Raw genomic sequence first — 20,772 nt, 5'->3', positions numbered from 1 at the left:
TAGTTTGGTTTGAAAACTTTAAGATGACAATTATTTTCTCCTCACTCTTCATCCCCCACCCTGGGGAAGGTTACCAATTTCAAACTATTAAGAGGTTAATAACGAAAGAGGCTGCAGTTTACAGTGTTTTTTTTTAATACACAACTCTGTTTAGATTCAAGACAAAACAATGCTAAACCCTAGCTAAAACACACACCTTTTAGTTGGCTATTGCCACTAGAAATCCCACAACCCCATAATCTTTTAGAAAAACATTTAAGTTTCACATTTCCAAGCATCTCTTTACTTCACTGCAGCTGGCTAGATACAAAACAATGCAAGGCTGACACAGAAGTATAGTCTACAATTACTGTGGTTTTTAGAATAGTGCTTCTCAGAAAAATAACTCTTTATTGCCACTTGTAATATTGATGGCTGAAGACATCCAACAATTTCACTAATGACAATAACAGAAGTTTTGAAATCCAGTTCAACTTCAGATTTCTGTTTTCATGCTGCCTTTTCCTGAAAAAAAAAAGAGCAAGGCTGAATACTATAGGGAATGCTTGGGAAGTCAGTCCATGTAGCAGATTGATATTTGTAGTACTAGAATGAGCACTGTAGTTTAAAAAGGATAGCTATTAAGGCTACGCTTCTGGGGCCTTCACATCACCTAATAAGGTAAACTAGCTAACGGGGAAATATTGCCAACTTCTAAGTTAGTTTTACCAGAAACCTATGCTTACTAAAGTAAATTATATTTGTATCTTTATTGGAGCCTACCAACAATATGAATATTGGCTCTGCAAAGCTGAATTGTGATTAGATGCAGTACACAGCCATTTACCTTGCATACACAAATTATTTGTAGTTTGAAGACTTAGAATGAATAGTTCAAAACAGTTATTTTCCTCTACCCCCACCCCCTTTATTACAGCTCCTGCTTTAGAATTAAAATCCCTTAATTTGGATGCAGCCAAAGAAGCTAAAACTGTACATCTTGAAAGAGTTGAAGAATTATGACATATGTTAAATGACAAGAGTTGTCTAATTCTACTTATTGTCATTTCTTTTGGCCACTCGAGCAGTTAATTGCCCTCCAGGTTAGGGAATGGACAGATTGCAAACAGCATTGTTTTCTGGGGTGGGACTTCAAATTGTTGCTTTATACAAATTATTCACATGATCCTGAGAAACCATCAGGGGAAAATCAGAAGCAACATGAACAAGAAACAGCCCTACAAGTACAGCAAAGTTTCAATGAAAAAAAAAGTCACAGGATTTTAGAATTCCCTTCCGAAAAGGAAACAAAAACAAACCATGCTCACTACCCACCCAAATAGAAGCAAGGAATCGACCTGGCAAAAGAAAATGGTTTGAGTGAAGAGGTCACAATATTTTACAACTGTCTTTGGATAGCTCCCTAAAAGAAAAACTACCATCCTCACCATACACCAAAATAGGGATCAGTTGTTAACTTGGTTATAGAAAATAGTTATGGACTGTATACTATAAAGTTATTTATACTGAGACACAAGGAATCCTCCATTTTTTTTTAAATGGTCAGTTCAAAGATTGGGGAGTGTTTAAGATATGCATGCCGGTATACACTGGGTATAAATAGATTTGTGACTACAATACAGCTGGATGATTTTTTTTTTAAGCACAAAGAAAATAATTAAGTCATTTTCCCCTTCCTTTTGTGTCCAACAGGTTAGTCTCAACTATATTACAAATCGTGAGGTCCTGTACTGTACTGTTACCCAACACTACAAATATTAGAAGTATTTCCACATCAATTTGTATATACTAGCTTCTTTCTTTTGGGCCTCCTTATCTCGAGAGACAATGGATACGCGCCTGGAGGTGGTCAGTGGTTTGTGAAGCAGCGCCTGGAGTGGCTATAAAGGCCAATTCTGGAGTAACAGGCTCTTCCACAGGTGCTGCAGAGAAATTTGTTTGTTGGGGCTGTTGCACAGTTGGCTCTCCCCTTGCGCCTCTGTCTTTTTTCCTGCCAACTACTAAGTCTCTTCGACTCGCCACAATTTAGCCCTGTCTTTATGGCTGCCCGCCAGCTCTGGCGAATGCTGGCAACTGACTCCCACGACTTGTGATCAATGTCACACGATTTCATGTCGCGTTTGCAGACGTCTTTATAGCGGAGACATGGACGGCCGGTGGGTCTGATACCAGTGACGAGCTCGCTGTACAATGTGTCTTTGGGGATCCTGCCATCTTCCATGCGGCTCACATGGCCAAGCCAAGTATATACTAGCATACCCACAATATTTGACAGTAACAAATAATCCAACAAGATTTCTGGGGTGTCCTGTGAGATTCCATTCATTTGATGAATATTATTATGGTTCTTTTGCAGTAGATTGTGTGATATTGCACCATTTAGTCTACAGGCAGCTGGACAAAGAAAGAGCTCCACTTCACCAACGAGTTACTTTTACAAAAAGTTTTCAGTGTGTAATTTAGGATAATTCCCTGATCCACACAGTAGTATCTGGTACCCTGCCAGAAAGACCCAAAGCGACTTACTGTCACTGAAGTACTTTTGAAGTGCAGTCACTGTCATGTAGGAAACAGTCAAATTTTGTAAATTGTACATTTAAATTTACAAGTACTACATGAAAAAGTAGAGATGCAGACCAACCTCATTTTTAACCTTTAAGGAATCATCCAAAAACAATCTTAAAATATTGTAACCTCATCACTCGAGAAGCATCTTCCCCTCCCCCACTGTAGAGTGAGGTGACGAGTTAAAAAGACACACCAGCATTGAGATTTCCCAACATGAAAATGTTGTACACTAAATAAGATCCTTTTTTAAAAATGGGGTTCAAGTAGATATTTTTAAAAAATTATGTTTGTACTGTTATATTCATCTCATTCATGCTCTTTCTTCCAGGCAAGGACAAATCATATAAAAGCAAAATACTGCAGAGGCTGGAAATCTGAAACAAAAAGTGCTGCAAATACTCAGCTGGTGATGCATGCCTCACCAAAAAGTTAATATAATGATAATGTTTAACATATTGTTTCTTGTATTGTTTTTCAAACTTACAACTGTGCCAAGCTACAGTAAGCACATTTTGGCATTACCTTATTGTCTTAAATGCTGCGTGTAAATGCACTAAACCAGACTAGCTCAAATTGATATTCATCCCATTTATAAAGACTTTCTTCAAAGTTAAAATCGCAATGAATTCCATCTGTAGTATAAGCCATCCACCCAACCAAAAAAAAAAATGGGCTTGTGGTGTAAAACTGGCTCAAAATTCGTTATGATGCCAGAATGCTGAGCAGTTTAATTCCAACCTGCTCCAACACAACTCTAGGACAACCTCTGACAATTTGTCACAAGAGACACATACTGTATAGTACGTCATACCTCAAATCTCATCTTACATTTTTTGTACCGAGTCCCAGGCAGGCAAGTTCTTTTTTTTTTAAATGTTTTGCATTGGCTATCCATTTTTGAAGTTGATGATGAAAAATGTGCAAATGGTAATCAGCACGTAAAGCAGAAGCAAAGTAGCAATATAGTTTTAAGGGAACAATTGTGCCTCATTTGCAAGACTTTGGGCTTATCATCAAATCTATTTAGTCACACATGACATCAGTATTTGTTGCCATTGCACTAAGTGTTACAGCTTTCATGATAAAGTTGCAGCAGGTATCAAAAAAAATCAGAGGGAAAGAAGCTATTTGTACCAATGCATTCTCCTAAATTAGGCTTTATCTTGTATTCGTCCCTTCCATATTTAAAATTAACCTAATAGCTTTACAAAGAATTGCTTGAAGAAAGAAAATAGTTGTACAAAATCATGCACCAAATGAATAAATGTGCTGTGGGGTGTGTGAGGGGAGTGCTAAGCAACATATACAAGTCATAAGATTAAAAAAGGACTTAAAATCACAGCTCTTACAATACAAGGGTCTCTCTGACTCTTCCTCAACATCTCTCTCCCTCCAAACTTCCTGTACACTAATGTTGCCTATGCAATACAGCATGAGAAAGGACACTTCTCTTGCTTTTAAAGCTGGCATGCAGACAAGCTTCTTTGTGATAAGGGGATACCCAGGGGTTTCACAAGCTTTTGTGCCATGTGTTAGTACATATACAGGCACTACCATTCCATCCATCCCCCCACCCCCGCACACAAGATATAAGCACTGGAGTAGAAGTTACAGAATGGTTCTTCAGAGCACATTAACATTCAAAATGGTTCTTTGAGGATTTGCCACTGCAAACAATGGGTGGGACATAGGACAGTTAAGCACTTGGACAATAACAAATGCCAGGGGGTGGGGGAAAGAGAGAGTTCTACCACCAGCACAACTGTCGTGCAAGAAACACTGTTTAATTTTACAAGTAAATGACAAATAAAAGTGTGTTGGTGAGTCTGGCCATTCTTGCTTCTTGTACACAACTGCAATTAACTGCAATACTAATGGGTTCCAGCTGTATTACATTAGGGAGATATAAATAAACCCCCTTCCAGAGGGAAAAAGGAGGGAGTAAGTGCAGCAATGTTTTACAACTAATAAGAGAAATTTGTTGAAAAAATCCTCAGTGCAAAGGTTCTTTTGAAAAAACTGTGCACAACACTTCAGAGTACAGCCATTAATGATAATTAATGTTAAACGTGGCTAAGATGTTTTAATGTTCAGATACCTACTAATGCAAAAGTACCACCACGTGCTCTAAATTAGACCCCCCATCAATCATTCATGATCCAACGTATTTTTAAAACACTCTGCAGTCACAATTTTGTAAATACTAATTTAAAGCAGACTTAATCAACATTGAATGCAGGAGTGATAAACAGCGCAACACCATTTTTTTTAAAAAAGGCAAGAGGTGCTAAACAATAAGGTTGTGTGTGTGCCTTTTAAAAAGGTCTTTGATATTGTAACTCAGCCTGATCTCACACCGATACACTTCAGAACTGATTATACTCCGCTGCAAGCATATTAATCTAAAAACAAGGTCTTACTGTCTCACGAATTAAAAGTTTGAATATCCCACCATGTAATTCCAGATTGGCATCAGTAGATCGGAGGTATCCCAGGTCTCATTTTTTTAAAACGGGTAACATTTAACCTGAATCCTCCCTTGCAGTACAACTGCAACTTCTGTGACATTTTTTTTTTAAATAGAACAAATGCGTCCATTGAGTGGCTGTAGGAAGTCGGAAATCAAAGATGGCTGTAGGTCATGGCTCGGAGTCCAGGGTGATCGCGATCTCGCCCTATCCTCAGTGCACATACATACACACACACACATACATACAAAGCTATAACCACACCACCTTTGAAATAAAAAGCAACCAACAGCTTGAAAAAAGTACCAGAAAGAATCAGAAGCAATAAGTTTTAGGATAAGTTTTTATCAAAAATGTAATTTTTTTAAAAACTGTAAATAAAAAGCTATCGAACGTTTATTGCAAACAAATCTGAATAGGGCAATCACTAAACATGATAAGCGTCAACCTTTCCTTTTAACAAGTTGCAACATCAACTGGTAGCGAGCCGCAGAAACGAAGCTCTAAATGATCAGAAAACAAATGAGAGACAGGTAGAGAGGAAAATGAAATATATGAAACATAATTGTGACAAGATAAGATAGGATCTTCTTTGTGTTACATGTTGTAACTATTTATACCTACCTCGATCAATAGGAGTGAGTCACGCTTAGCGTGCGCACCAGACCCGTCCCATAATTGAGTCAAACACCCCCAAAAATGATACTTTTACAGTAAATCTGGTCCCACGTATAGAGAATAAAAGTTTACATTAATTGAAATGCACGGGAACCAGGATCTGCTCTTTGATTTTTTTCTGGGAGGGATTTGCAGTCGGTCAGCGGTCAGAGCCCGGGTCTTGCTCCCTACGGCCATAGCAAGGACACAAGCACTGGTCATTTTTACTCTCTCTCTCTCTCTCTCCTCATCCCAACTTATACCTTTTGAAAGGAATTGACAACTTTTCTTTATTTCCCCCCCTCAATTTCATCCCAGGTTGCCCCTAAGTGATTACAAAAAAAAAAGAAACTATTCCAATTTTTGATATTTTCATATCTGATAACCAGTTCAAAAGATGTTACGATCTAAGTGAAGTCGGACCGGACACGCACTCTAGATAGGAACAGAAAAAAAACCTCTTTTTCCCTATAATCTGTTGATCAACCAAATAAACCATGAAAGATGAATTAGAAGGTTTTCTCTTATTTTCCCCAAAAAATGCATCTTACCGTTTCCAACTATTAGCTGCTCATCCGAGTTGATGTGCTGGGGTTTCGCCTGCTTGCGACGCGACATGGTAGATGCATCAGTAACAAATACAAAAAAAAATTCAAACAAATTCTTGGAGTTGCCAAATTACTCCATTAAGTGGAGTGCGCATGTGTCATGGTAATTATGATTATCAATAATGCATTGCGATTTATCATAGGCTCCTGACAGCTGATTGGCTTGGATCCAAATGCTCTCAGATTATTCAAATGAAGGGCAGAGAGCCAACGCGCACGCGCCCTGGACAATGCATTCTGGGGATTGTAGTCTTTTATTACACAGCAGGACCCCCCCCCACCCCAGGTTAACAATTTGTATTCCTAACCAGAATTAGATTTATAATACTGTAAAACCTTTCTTTGTAATTGATTTTGTCAGTTAAAAGTTTATTGCAGAAATTCTTTGATTCAAATAGATGTAATCTTTGACTTTTTATACTCCTATTTGTGTTCTACTTCATTATTTAGCTTTACATTTTTTTTGCATAGAGACAATAGAAATGTGTCATTTCCATACTAAGGACTGGATCAGTTACCACACTAACTGTTTACAAATTTAAAACATATTACAAATGCTACAAGACAAGGATAATCTCATGTGAAAATACAACATCAGGTGCAAGGAAAACAGTTACATGTTTATGGTGCTCCTCACGTACATAGAAGAGGAAAAGCAATGGATGCTCAACAGGAGACGATAAAGAAAAATGAAAGAGGTTAGGTGACAAAGCTCAAAGAGAAGGACTTTGATGAGGTTTTGGAAGCATGGAGGAAGATAGATCTAGAGAGGGAGCTGCAGATAGCAGGGGTATGATGGTTGTGATAGTGGCCAGCATTTTGGTGCAGAGGGATTGAAGAATAATAAGTAACTAGTTATCAGGGTAGCAAAGACATGCAGGAACATATGAATAGTGGAGGCAGAGTGGGCCAAAGCCATGGTTAGATTTGAAAGGAAGGATGAGGATCTTGATGCCAGTTTTCTGAAGATTGGAAAGAGTAGGGATGGTTGGAATATGGGACTTTGTATGGATGCATGCATGACTACACTGCTAGAAGTGTGCAAACCCTAAACTTTACCCTGTTTATACAGGGGAGGCAAAAGCTGAACATTTTAAAGGATGAGATTTTAAAATTTGAAACAGTGGAGGATTGGGAGTCAGTGAGAGAAGGAGTGATGGGCGAGTGAAACTTGATCCAGGGTAGAATATGGGCAACAGAGTTTTGGATGTGCTGATGTTTATGGAGTTTATGGGATGGGATGGGAAGGAGTCCAATTCTGGGCTCCACCCTTTAGGAAGGATGTCATCACCTTGAAGAAGGCAGATGGTACAGAAGAGATTGAGTAGAATTATACCAAAGATGAAGAACTTCAGTTATGTGGAAAGCTTAGAAAAGCTGGGATTGTTCTCCTTAGACTAGAGATAATTAAGGGCAGCACAGTGGCGCAGTGGTTAGCACCGCAGCCTCACAGCTCCAGGGACCCGGGTTCGATTCCGGGTACTGCCTGTGTGGAGTTTGCAAGTTCTCCCTGTGTCTGCGTGGGTTTTCTCCGGGTGCTCCGGTTTCCTCCCACAAGCCAAAAGACTTGCAGGTTGATAGGTAAATTGGCCATTATAAATTGTCACTAGTATAGGTAGGTGGTAGGGAAATATAGGGACAGGTGGGGATGTTTGGTAGGAATATGGGATTAGTGTAGGATTAGTATAAATGGGTGGTTGATGGTCGGCACAGACTCGGTGGGCCGAAGGGCCTGTTTCAGTGCTGTATCTCTAATAATAAATTTAATAGAGGTGTTCAAAATTATCGGGCACTTCGCTGGTGCAAAAAAGGAGAAATGGTTTCCACTGATAATCAGAGGACACAGATTTAAGATAATTGGTAAGACGTCCAGAGGGGAGATGAAAATATTTTTTAATGCAGTGAGCTGTTATGTTTCATAAGGCACTGCCTGAAAGGGCGGTGGACGCAAATTCAATAATATCTTTCAAAAGTTAATTGGATATACACTAGAAAAGGAAAAATATGCAGGGCTATGGGAACAGAGCAAGGAAATGGACTAATTGGATAGCTCTTTCAAAGATCTAGCACAAACATGACGGGCCGAATAGCCGCCTTCTGAGCTATAAGATTTTGTGATTTCTATGATTTGCAGGATATGCACTTTTTCACTCTTGATGGAGGAACAGATGTATTTTACCCACATAAGAGCAGTCAACCATTTTGGCCCTCTATTTTTTAATTTCATAAATGCCATTTGTTTGCTTGACATAGGACAGAGCCCATTGTTTGTTTTTCTAAGTGAAAGAGAATGATAAAAGAACTACTGTGTACAGATTATACCCAGGTGAAGCCATGTTTTATCCACGTCTTTTGTTTTCCAGGAGCATGGCACACTTCAATCAGCTCAGGTCCTGAATAATTGGCATCAGAATGCCTTCTCTATATAGCCCAGATGCTGATATCCCAGTACCTATCTGTCTTGATTACAATAGCAAAAAAATGAAATCATCGTCAAAGTTCACTTTTTTCTTGCCCAGGGTCCAAATGTAATCATCACCTGGCAGAAACTGACTTCCATCCTTGTACAATATCAAAAATATGACCCATAAAGTTATCTTTAGAGTTATTAAAAGAGCAGTAAAATATATTAATCCATGAATTTTCCATCAGGAAAACATCCAGTGGTCAATTGGGTTACATGCATCCTTTCAACACAGTTTACTTGCCATAGCTCATCATTGCTGTCAATTCAATGATAGTTTTGTGTGATACAATGTTAAAATTAATTAATATAATTTTATTAAAAATGCTGGTGACAGATAAAGCCCAAGCTCATGTCATGTGACCTCAGAATTACATCTGAGTTAAAAATAACGAATGGAAAATAACTTGCTGCATTACACAGACACACTTCATATGTGGTATAATTTGTGGTTATGACTTTGGATCAGTAATTATAGATTAAAATGCAGGTTCTCAACAACAATAAAAATAACTGAATTATCTGCACCTGAATAAGAAAAGACAGAACAATAACACTCAGGACATGAGTTCACATATTCTGGTGGCAGTGTTTTGCTGAGGTACTGTAATATTCAAAGCCAAATTTCCATTCTTTTTAATGAGCAGGAAAGCTTGACTCTATTAAGAGTAACTAAATCCATAATGTGACTGTGTGGCTTGAGAGGTCACTAACCATAATGGCTTTAATCAGCATTGTCACATCAGCAAAAGTAGCATACAAAACCCTTTTGCAATAAATGTGATTCCAGCACCTTTTACTTAGCAGACTATATCAAGTGACAATTATTTTCCATTGGCTTCTGGGATCCGATAACTCTCTTAATCAGGAAAGGAAAGGAAAGATGGATTCTTCATGTAATATCTAAATAATTGTCATCATAACAGTGAGGTCATTTGGGCCTAATTTTAACTCTGTGCAATGGATGGGTTTTGAGTGCATTAAAACCTCGCCCATATTTCAACAAATTTTTGGCTTACTTCTCATCTAATGAAGAAACCTATGGAATTCTCAAAATCTTGTTGTAAACAATTGCAGAAAAATTACCAAAATGGAAAGCAATATATGCATTCCAGTAAAGTTTCTGTCACCATTCTGGTCAGTATTTGGTATATTCAGCTTTGTAATATTGAAGTTAAAATCTGCATGTGGCTGAAGTAGGTTTTAAAAATTAGGCTACCACTATCCTGTCCTGATGTTCTGTTTGATGGCATCATTGAAAACAGATAATTATATGTAGAGAAAGTAATTCCTGAAGTAAAACAGGAAACTATTTTGTTTGCTTCTTTATAAATAAATCATACAAAGATTTTTTTAATATTTCATACATTTTTCAGTTTGGATGTCCTTTTTCATTATGAAAAATGTTTGCAATGGGAATTCCCCAAGTTGAGTTACATTATCTCTTTCAATCAAAAAACTAAAAGGCAGACAGTCTAGTTTAAGAGTCCGGGCTGAGCTACATGTGGCTTTTCTTACCAGCTGGAAACATACAAATTGCAAAGTGTTCAGTGACCATTCAGCACGAATGTGCTCCAATTTAGGCCTTATTGTGCCTATATTTTTTCTTGCCGATTTTTCCCCTGCCTTCCTTCCTTGAAGGTGTTAAGTCCATGCACCAGTCATTCCCCACCCCTGCCAGTTCCTTTTCAAAATAGCCATTATTTATGTGTGAGCCTTGGCAGGGAGTGCCAGCATGCTATTTAATTCCTGGGTCCTAAATTACAATGACTCCAGTTCAAAAGTACTTAATTGGTTGCGAAGTGCTTTGGGATGTTCTGAAATCATGAAAGGGGCTAAAAAATGAAAAAAAAATTGTGGGTTATCATAGCCAAGACCAATCCTGCCCTCACCAAAATCATACACAGATTTCCAGCAGAGGTCACCAATTAGAGAATGGTAAACCTGACTGGTAACCTCACAAAACTAGAGCACTGAGGCCAATTCAAGTATTCCTATCTTGGCCTTGGCTGTTAACATCTAACTCAGCAAAATTGGGAATTGAACCTTTCTATTTGTATAGTTAGCTGCTCATTGGATAAACTTACTGAGCTATAAATGAAAACTCCAGGGGACATTGTTAAAAACCAAACTGCATTGGATGCACTTGTATCCAGGATCTTGTCTTTTTCACAAGAAATGTGATACTTACAGTTTAACACACATTTGGCATCACATGAAAAAAGCTTAAGAATTATATTTTAGCTAACATGGATTTTTAGATTGAAATATAAAAAAGAGAATAGTCACAACATTGAAGACAGGAGTACTGATACATTAGACTCAGTGAGGACCATGTTCAAGCAGTGTAAGGATAGAAATATAATACCACAAGTCTGGATGCAGAGGACAGCCATTGGAGAAATATAAAGGAACGATTTTCAAGTAAAAGCTTAAAGCTTTTAGTAAGAAATGTTGTTCAAATAAATATGATATTAACAGCGTCCACCATTATTCCATCCAATATATTCCTTTAAATACCAATAATGAAAGTTTGAATTATGTCTAATGTATTTTTTTATATGACTAAAAACACATTCATGAATTGGAAATTGAACTGAGTTGACTGTTCAAATGGAGGGGAGATTACATTCAAGACTGATGCTGTTCTTACCCAGCATCCACACATGTGATTTCCAGCACAGGTCACTTTTGCAGTTAACTTAGCAGAGAGTGGGGATTGAATCTGGAAACCTTGTTGGTCAGCATCACATTTACTAACTGAGCCATTTTCTGCTAAAAACTTTATTCTATCCTCTGCTTGTTTTTGTACTATGATCATAATTTGGTACCTTCGTATTACCATCTCACTGGCAGGCAGGCCCCGGTGATTGGAAGGGTTAACCCTCCAGCGGCAGCATCGGAGCCACAGGGGCGGCCATTGCCACCAGTGGACCCCTCCATAGGCCATGGAGTGGCCAGAAAGGAAGTGCCCCGCTCCCATCCCGGGAAGCCACTGGGAGGCAGCATTGATATACTTGTGGTGGGGGCCGTCCTGATGCCGGTAAAATGTCGGCAGGGGCAGAAAGTGGCCATTAATTGGCCACTTAATTGAATCAATTGGCCGCCTGCATCTGGTGGGCAGGCAGCCATGCCGCTGCTGTTCCCACTTCTGGGAATATCCAGATGGCAGGAAGACGCCTTCCGCTGCCATTTTACAAGCCCTCCTGCCTCCCAGCTTGTCTTCAGAGGGCTGGTAAAATTCTAGCTGGGGTCTTCTTTAAAACTACACTGATAGCAGCAGCTCTATCTTTCTAACATCTCTCTCAACCCCTCTAGCCTCTACGCTGCCAGACTGCTTGTCTGACATCTAGTGTTGTGTAAGCCACAATTTCCTCCATCATAATATTGCAAAGACTGATGTCACTGACTTCAGCTTCTTCTACAAACCCTTGCCATCGATTCCATTCCCCTGACCTAGCCAACCTTTCATTTCACCCTCTGTAAACTTCAGCTCATCCAAAATGCTGTTACCCCTACTCTATCCAGCTATCAAATCCAGTTAATTCATCATCCATGTACTTGCTGACTCAGTTTAGCTCTCAATCTCCTAATCCCTCAACTTTAAAATTTTCATTCTTGCACTTAAATCCCTTCATAGCCTCACCATTCCCTATCTCTGTAATCTCAAGCTTTACACCCAACCAAATTCTCTATTCCTCCGATTGTAGTTGTTTGTGTATCCCCCCACACGTCCTTCGCCTCACCATTGACAGTTGTGCCTTCAGACATTGAGGTGCCACATTCTGGAATTTCCTCGCCTCTCCTCTCCCTCTCCTCTGTTAAAACTCTCCTTGAAACTCATTTCTTTAACCAATCTTTTGGAATGAATAGGAAATCTTCTGGTAAGTGAGAGAAACCAGCCATGGTGCACATAAGAACCAATGGCATATAAAAGAGTTGTGTGGAAAACTTGCAGAAAAAAACTTGATGAGTTAGGTTCTAAATTAAAATGCAAGACCTCGAGGGTATAATCTCAGGATGACTTCCTGTGCTCGGTGACACTTTCCTACATCTGCTTCATTATCTGTGGAGTGACCAACTTCAGGAAAGTGTTTTCTGCAAACCTTTGCTCTCTGCATTTGTTAATGAGTATCTGCAGTTGGTCCTTAATCTCAGAGTTCCTTTGTTTGGACAACCCAACTCTCTAGTTCTTCATGCAGATGTATTCTTCTTGGATATTTTGCAGATCCAGGACTTCTTGGATTATGCATGTATAGGCATCATAAGTACTGTTCCTGATCCTGCCATTACCATACTTCTAACTTCCATACTACTCTTAATTAGTTTGAACTAATTCTCATTGGCCTGTCTGGTCTCACAGGAACAAAGAACAAACATTAACCATTTGTGATTGTTTATTGTGGTTGCAACCTTAGTGCTTCATTCCCCTTGATTCTCTGCAGTATTTGACATGGTTGATTACATCATCTTTGTCTACTGCTTCTCCTCTGTGTTCCACTTCAATGACATTCCCTTTGTGTGGTTCCACACTAACATGTACCAACACAGCTAGCAATGGCTTTTCCTCCAACTCCAGTTCCTGCACGAGTTTCCAAAAGATCTACCCTTTGCCCCACCCTCTTCTTCATCTAGATGGCACCATCATTCATATGCACAGGGTTAGCTTATGCATGTCTGCTGATGACACCCAGCTCTACTTCACCACCAGGTTCCATTGACCCCATGACCACCTCTGTGCTGCCAGACTCCCTGAATGACACTAAGTTGTGTCGAACCACAAATCAAGATTAAAACTATTAATTTCAATCCCCACAAGAACTCCACATATTTTGTATCAATGTCATCTCCATCCCTAGGTCATACTCTGGCTGAACATGACTAGACTCAACCTCAGTGTTCTGTTCAATACTTATCTGTGTTTTAAGCCCCATGTCGGGCTGAATTTAGTTATGCCAATGGGCTCCCAGTGCCGGGCTGAAAAGGCAAGGGGAAGGGTGAGATGGGGTTCCCCTCCCTCTGCAATTTCTTCTATCTTTTAAGGCAATACATTTCTTTGACCAAGGAAGTGATTAAGCACCTGGATGTTGAACATTCCAGTATACTCAGTACAGTGCTACAGCTATTGGGCCAAACATTATTTTTTGCACCTGAGTTTCAGTTGAAAAGATTGTTTACCCTGGATGCAAGCAGCAATTTGGTTTTGTTTTTATGATCAATTTAAGATACCAGTTGAGGACTCTGCAACAGTTATTCACACAATAGGTGCCGTGACCACTGCAGACTGCCATAATATTTTCCATAATCTGTAACAAGCTAAACAGTTACAAAGTATTCATATTTGTAAGAGCTACTTTCCTACACTTCTCTGAGCCAAACATTGTTCCTTAAATGACAGCATTGGCAGGTGACCATTTTCCAGATATGTTTCAATAGATCTCTGTAATCAGTTCCTTGGAAGTGTACAAGAATGACTTAAAGTGACACCATCTGATTGCCTCCTCCTATTACTCATGCTCGGAAAGAAAATGCCCACTCTGTGAATAGTATCTGCCAAGCTGATGCTGAAAAATTGTTTGTTGTGGAGGCATTAGAACAAATCTATGTTCCATCATTCCACAGCTTAGCCATCCAAAAAGCTGTGCACCTTTAGTGTAGCTTGTTTAGTCTGTATGCTTTTGGGTAATAACAGTAGCACCAATCCTCATTTTATCCCTCCACTACATTACATATTTGGAGAAGGAGTTCACCACCACACATTCCATTACACTAACATAATTTTAATAACATATTAGTGTTCAGGAAGAATATTGGAACTGTATGGAAATTCATCCAAATTTGACATCTGTTTTCCTCCTGGGTCATTAAAACTAGCATGATAATACTGTAGGACATTTTCATTAACAAACAGGTTGAACAAAATCCTGACTGCCAATGTCCTGAAAGCTTCTCCTGCTGTACTTTTCTTTTGAGAGTTGTTTAGATGGTTCTTACATAGTTAGCTGCTTCTGTATTGCTGAGTGAACATTGCAAAATGGACAAATAAGACCAATATAGCAGGAAGAGAATTAGTAATACCCATATTCATTAACAATTTCCTCTGTCAATTTTGCTCCATCCCCCCTTTCAGGTCAGATCTTAATATGGTTCCACCAGTGCCATCCCCAAGTGTCCATGATTCACATGTGAACCTTGACAGTGAGCATCAGCAGACTGTTTGACCCTGAGGGCCATCATAGCCAAGTCTGATTCTGTCCGTGTCCAACATCCAAATAGTCACATTTTCAGTAAGTCTTATAATCAGGCGTGGCCAATGTTCTTGTGTCTAACCCAGACCATAATGACACCTCCACCCTCACTGTGATAAAACCTGTGATCATATAAGTCTGTGCGGCTCAGCTACACACAAAATAATTTCACTGGCCTATCAAAGAAATGATAATAAATTGAAGATATTGGGCAGGATTTTATCAGGCATGGTGGGGTGGAGGGGAAGCAAACATAATAGCAAGGGGTGCCGTTCCTGACATTGCCCAGGCCACCTGCCATTTTGTCCAGAATGGGGAAGGCCAATCTGGAGGCAGGAGCTCTTCCCTTGAAGGGATGGCGTCCCCTACAGTGGGTAGTTAATTGGCTGCCTGCTGGTAAATAACAACAGGGGTTTGATGGAGGGCTGAGGCGGGTTCTCCCCCCACCTTCCGGCCCATAGCCGAGGCGACCTTTGCCGGAATAAATCCTCTCATCATTACTTACACTACTGTTATTGTTAAAAGAAATAACTTAATTTATATAGTGCTTTTCATAACTTCAGGATGTCCCAAAGCACTTTACAGCCAATGAAATACTTTTGTAGTGTAGTCACTGTTGTAATGTAGATAAACTGATTCGTAGAATACTATGATGATGAAAGTTCCATGGCCTTTATTGCCATTGGCTTGTTAATATCCTGAGTTTGGCTGCCAACCTATTGGATACCCTGTAAGTGGCTCCAGTGTACAGGATGCTACACTGGATGTCAATGCATTCTGGCTGTTTATTGGCTATATTTTACACTTACATGGGTATTCTATGAAGGACTTTTAAATATCTATTACACAAGTAACGTAGCAGAATATCAGGTGTGTGAATAGTCCATTTATCCCTTTCACTAGGTAGAAATTCCAACAGTAACAGGCATGAAAAATCACTTGGTTATGGACAGTGATTATCACTGTTTCCTCCAAGTGATTATTCATGGGTTCAACAGAAGGTCATTTGGCCGACAAGGGACACAGGTGCCGATGGTTGCTCCATCATCCTTAATACAAGCTTTTCTTAATAGATAACATCACAACATCTTGTTAAACCTTCCAAATATGGAAGAGTGACCATCATGCTCTAATATCCATATTAACACATGTTAATCACTGCCTTTTAAATATTAGCTTTAAAAATAAGGGACTATTTCACCTTTATCACTTTATCCCCTTCATAGAATTCCAGAACCAGCCTTTTAAGCTACAGTAGAAGCACCTAGACAATACACTAACTCAACTTAAAAGTACAGTTTAATATGCCCTCTTCTGTTGCCCACTTCCTCTTAGTCCCTGTGCCCAAAAACTTGGTCAAAAGATATAAGGCAGGTTTTAGAGGAGAAGGAAGGGTCTTTGGAGGATATTCCTGGGTGTTGAGCCATAGCTTGTGGAAGCAATGTCACAAATAGTTGGGTGAAGGGAGGATGAGTATGCACAAGAGGACGAAATCAGAAGAAGGGAGAGTTATAGAGGTAGAGCTCGAGGAGTGAGGATTAAAGCACAATGGAAATTTTAAATTTCAGGTATTTGGGGATGGAGAGCTGATGTAGATCAATGAGGACAGAGGTGATGGGTGGGATAGGGCTGCTGGGTGTTGGATGAACTGTGGTTTATAGTGGGCAAAGGATGAAATTTGGGCCGTCAGGGCATTGGAACATTTAAGTCTGAAGGACATAAAGGAATGGATGAGCATTTCAGTAGCAAATTGACTGAGGTAGGGGCTGAGGCAAGCAATGTTATGGAGGTACATAAGAACATAAGAACTTGGAGCAGGAGTAGGCAATTCAGCCCCTCGAGCCTGCTCCGCCATTCAATACGATCATGGTTGATCTCATCTCGGCCTCAACTCCGCTTTCCTGCCCATTCTCCATAACCCTTCAACCCATTACTTATTCAAAATTTGTCTATCTCCTTCTTAAATTTACTCAATGTCTCGTCATAAACTGCACTCTGGGGTAGTGATTTCCATAGACTCATGACCCTTTTGGAGAAGTAATTTCTCCTGATCTCTGTTTTAAATCTGCTACCCATTATCCTAAAACTATGACCTCTTGTTCTAGATTGCCCCACAAGAGGAAACATCCTCTCCATGTCTACTTTGTAGAAATAGGTGATCTTTGGGATGGAAGGTATGATGGACAGGATGTATGCATAAACATTTTATATAAGTATAATTTTGATTATATTATGAACGAATTTCCTTTATTGTTATTCATAATGGTCTGAATTTTGCTAGCCCTCCAGGGATAGGCTGGGAGGCAGCAGTGGATGCAGTAAAATGGCAAGGGACGGCGGGGTGGAGTGCCTGTCACCTTCCTGACACCATGGAGATTTATCAATGGGGTGGGGGGAAGGTAGAGGATGGCTTTCCTACCCAGAGGCCAATTGAGGCCCTTAAGTGGCTAATTAAGGGCCACTTAAGGGCCTCCTCCCGTTGTCGCTGGCATTTCACCAGAGGCTGGTGGGCCCCCCACCATGTGGGGATTTCGCCCAGTAAAACATGGTGGCCTAACTGTGGGCTGGGTGTTGGGTCCTCCTGATTGGGCAATCTGTGGCCATGGAGGGGCCCCCAGGCAGCAAGGGAAACACCACCTTTGCCGTTACCAATATCCACCCACCACCTGATTGGCCCTGGCGATTCCCAACCCCAGTTACCTTACTTGGCAGGCCAGCGTCCCACAGCTGCAATTTTAGCAGTGACCATGGCTCCCAGTAGCTGATACTGAAGAGCCACCGGCCTTCTGATTGGTCAGAAGCTCTTGAAGGCGGGCTCCCACCTTTTACAGGGATGGGAGCCCCAATTCCAGGCAGTTAATTACCTGAGCACCAAAAAATGCAGCCACGGGTTCCTCAAATGGCCGACACGTTTGCCCTGGCTTTTTGCCCCAGCGTCGGGACCCCCACCGACTCAACAACATTCAGCCCAATGAGTCAGAGGAAATATTTGATTAATGTTATGCAACTTAAAATATTGATCAAATGGTATTTTCTGGTTCAAATTACATGATCATGTCCATGGTCATGGGACAAGGTGTTGCATTTCCACCTCTGATCACAGTAAATAACACCCCACTGGAAGTGGTTAGCGAATCCTGCTACCTTGGGTCCACAGTGACAGACAATCTGTCCCTTGATGCAGAGCTCCATACACACATTGGGAAAGCAGCCACCACCTTTGGCCGACTTGCGAAATGCGCATGGGATAACACCTAGCAGACCCTTAGGATCAAGCTGATGGTTTATAAGGCCTGTGTTCTCAGCACCTTGCTGTATGGCTATGAAACATGAGTGACTTCAAGCTACCAGGCAAAGAAGCTCAATATTTTCTATCTGCATTGTGTGCGGTGCATTTTGGGTATATCATGGCAGGATAAAATCACAAATGCGGCAGTCCTCTCAAAGGCAGAGCTCCAGGTGTGTTGGCACCAATCAAACAGAGGCGGCTTCAGTGGATCGGACACGTCCACAGGATGGAAGACGGTCGCATATTCAAGGACCTTTTGCATGGTGAGGTGGCCGGGGCAGACAACCAGTGGGGTGCCCGCAGCTCCACTTCAAGTATGCTTGCATGTGTGACATGAAGGCCCTAAATGCTGACTATTGCACTTGGGAATCAGCAGCTGGCGAAAGAGGGAAATGGCGACACATCTTGTGGACTGGTGTGCACTACCATGATGACCAGTTGCTACAGCAGCTTGGCAACAGGTGCCAACAGGCGTCAAAAACAACAACTCACAGTGTCACTTGGCTGCTTCATGTGCAGCACTTGTGGCAGAATCTGCATCTCAAGGATTGGCCTTCACAGCCATTAGCAAAGGTGCACCAAGAGAAGACATCCCACCTAAATGGATTGTTTGCTGCGTGTCCATCATCTTTCGTAGATGGAAGGATGCCAACCATAGTGTGAAAAGTATGAAGCAGTGGCCTCCATTGTTTTATATGTTTGTTTATGTACATACTTAGCTTCGGTCATTTGGTAGCACTCACATCTGGGTCAAAACATTCAAATGGTCAAAGGATCTGCAGCAGTGAGGGGGGAGTAGTAGGATCTGGATTTTCTGGGAGTAGTTTTTGGGGAGTATGGAGGTGAAAAAGGTACTGCTGGTGTTGACAGTTGTGGAAGCATGGGATCACTGGACTGGTGGTGTTTTGGGTGTTGGAGTATTGGAGAGGAGGATTGCTGTTTATGGGCATATGAGGGTGGTAGGAACGGTGAGAAGCCTTTGACCTCGTCAGCTGACGTGGTCTCTTCAGACTACTAGCAAAGATTGAATGTTCACCAAAGCTATTAAGTATCATCACCTCATTCCATGACAATATGAAAGGCACAATTCAGCATAGCGGTGCCTCATCAGACCCCTTTCCTATCCTGAGTGGCGTGAAACAGGGCTGTATTCTCGCACCTACACTGTTTGGGATCTTCTTCTCCCTGCTGCTCTCACATGCGTTCAAGTCTTCAGAAGATGGAATTTTCCTCCACACAAGATCAGGTGGCAGGTCGTTCAACCTTGCCCATCTAATAGCGAAGACCAAAGTATGGAAAGTCCTCATCAGGGAACTACTCTTTGCTGACGATGCTGCATTAACATCCCACACAGAACAGTGTCTGCAGAGACTCATCGACAGGATTGCGGCTGCCTGCAACAAATCTGGCCTAACCATCAGCTTCAAGAAAACGAACATCATGGGACAGGACGTCAGAAATGCTCCATCCACCAATATCGGTGACCAGGCTCTGGAAGTGGTTCAAGAGTTCACCTACCTAGGCTCAACTATCACCAGTAACCTGTCTCTCGATGCAGAAATCAACAAGCACATGGGAAAGGCTTCCACTGCTATGTCCAGACTGGCCAAGAGAGTGTGGGAAAATGGCGCACTGACACGGAACACAAAAGTCCGAGTGTTTCAAGCCTGTGTCCTCAGCACCTTGCTCTACGGCAGCGAGGCCTGGACAACATATGTCGGCCAAGAGCGACGTCTCAATTCATTCCATCTTCGCTGCCTCCGGAGAATCCTTGGCATCAGGTGGCAGGACCGTATCTCCAACACAGAACATAGAACATAGAACATTACAGCGCAGTACAGGCCCTTCAGCCCTCGATGTTGCGCCGACCTGTGAAACCATCTGACCTACACTATTCCATTTTCATCCATATGTCTATCCAATGACCACTTAAATGCCCTTAAAGTTGGCGAGTCTACTACTGTTGCAGGCAGGGCGTTCCACGCCCCTACTACTCCCTGTGTAAAGAAACTACCTCTGACATCTGTCCTATATCTATCACCCCTCAACTTAAAGCTATGTCCCCTCGTGTTTGCCATCACCATCCGAGGAAAAAGGCTCTCACTATCCACCCTGTCCAGCCCTCTGATTATCTTATATGTCTCCATTAAGTCACCTCTTCTCCTCCTTCTCTCTAACGAAAACAACCTCAAGTCCCTCAGCCTTTCCTCGTAAGACCTTCCCTCCATACCAGGCAACATCCTAGTAAATCTCCTCTGCACCTTTTCCAAAGCTTCCACATCCTTCCTATAATGCGGTGACCAGAACTGCATGCAATACTCCAGGTGCGGCCGCACCAGAGTTCTGTACAGCTGCAGCATGACCTCGTGGCTCCTAAACTTGATCCCTCTACTAATAAAAGCTAACACACCATATGCCTTCTTAACAGCTCTATTAACCTGGGTGGCAACTTTCAGGGATTTATGTACCT

At 41.1% G+C, this 20,772-nt stretch overlaps 1 protein-coding gene across 1 annotated transcript in view; it reads right to left on the bottom strand.

The window, feature by feature from the left end:
- sall4 (spalt-like transcription factor 4) overlaps positions 1–6,343 on the bottom strand; it is a 35,592-nt gene extending 29,249 nt beyond the window's left edge. The window contains exon 1 of the mRNA XM_068048162.1: positions 6,245–6,343. Coding sequence (XP_067904263.1) covers positions 6,245–6,311 — 67 coding nt within the window. The 5' untranslated portion in view covers positions 6,312–6,343. The remainder of the gene's footprint in view (positions 1–6,244) is intronic.
- Positions 6,344–20,772: the final 14,429 nt, after the last annotated feature.

Source organism: Heterodontus francisci, chromosome 16 (genome assembly GCF_036365525.1).
Source record: "Heterodontus francisci isolate sHetFra1 chromosome 16, sHetFra1.hap1, whole genome shotgun sequence".
In the NCBI taxonomy this organism is placed as follows: domain Eukaryota; kingdom Metazoa; phylum Chordata; class Chondrichthyes; order Heterodontiformes; family Heterodontidae; genus Heterodontus; species Heterodontus francisci.
The sequence above is the reverse complement of the archived record's forward strand: the minus strand, read 5'-3'. Positions and strand labels throughout refer to the sequence as shown.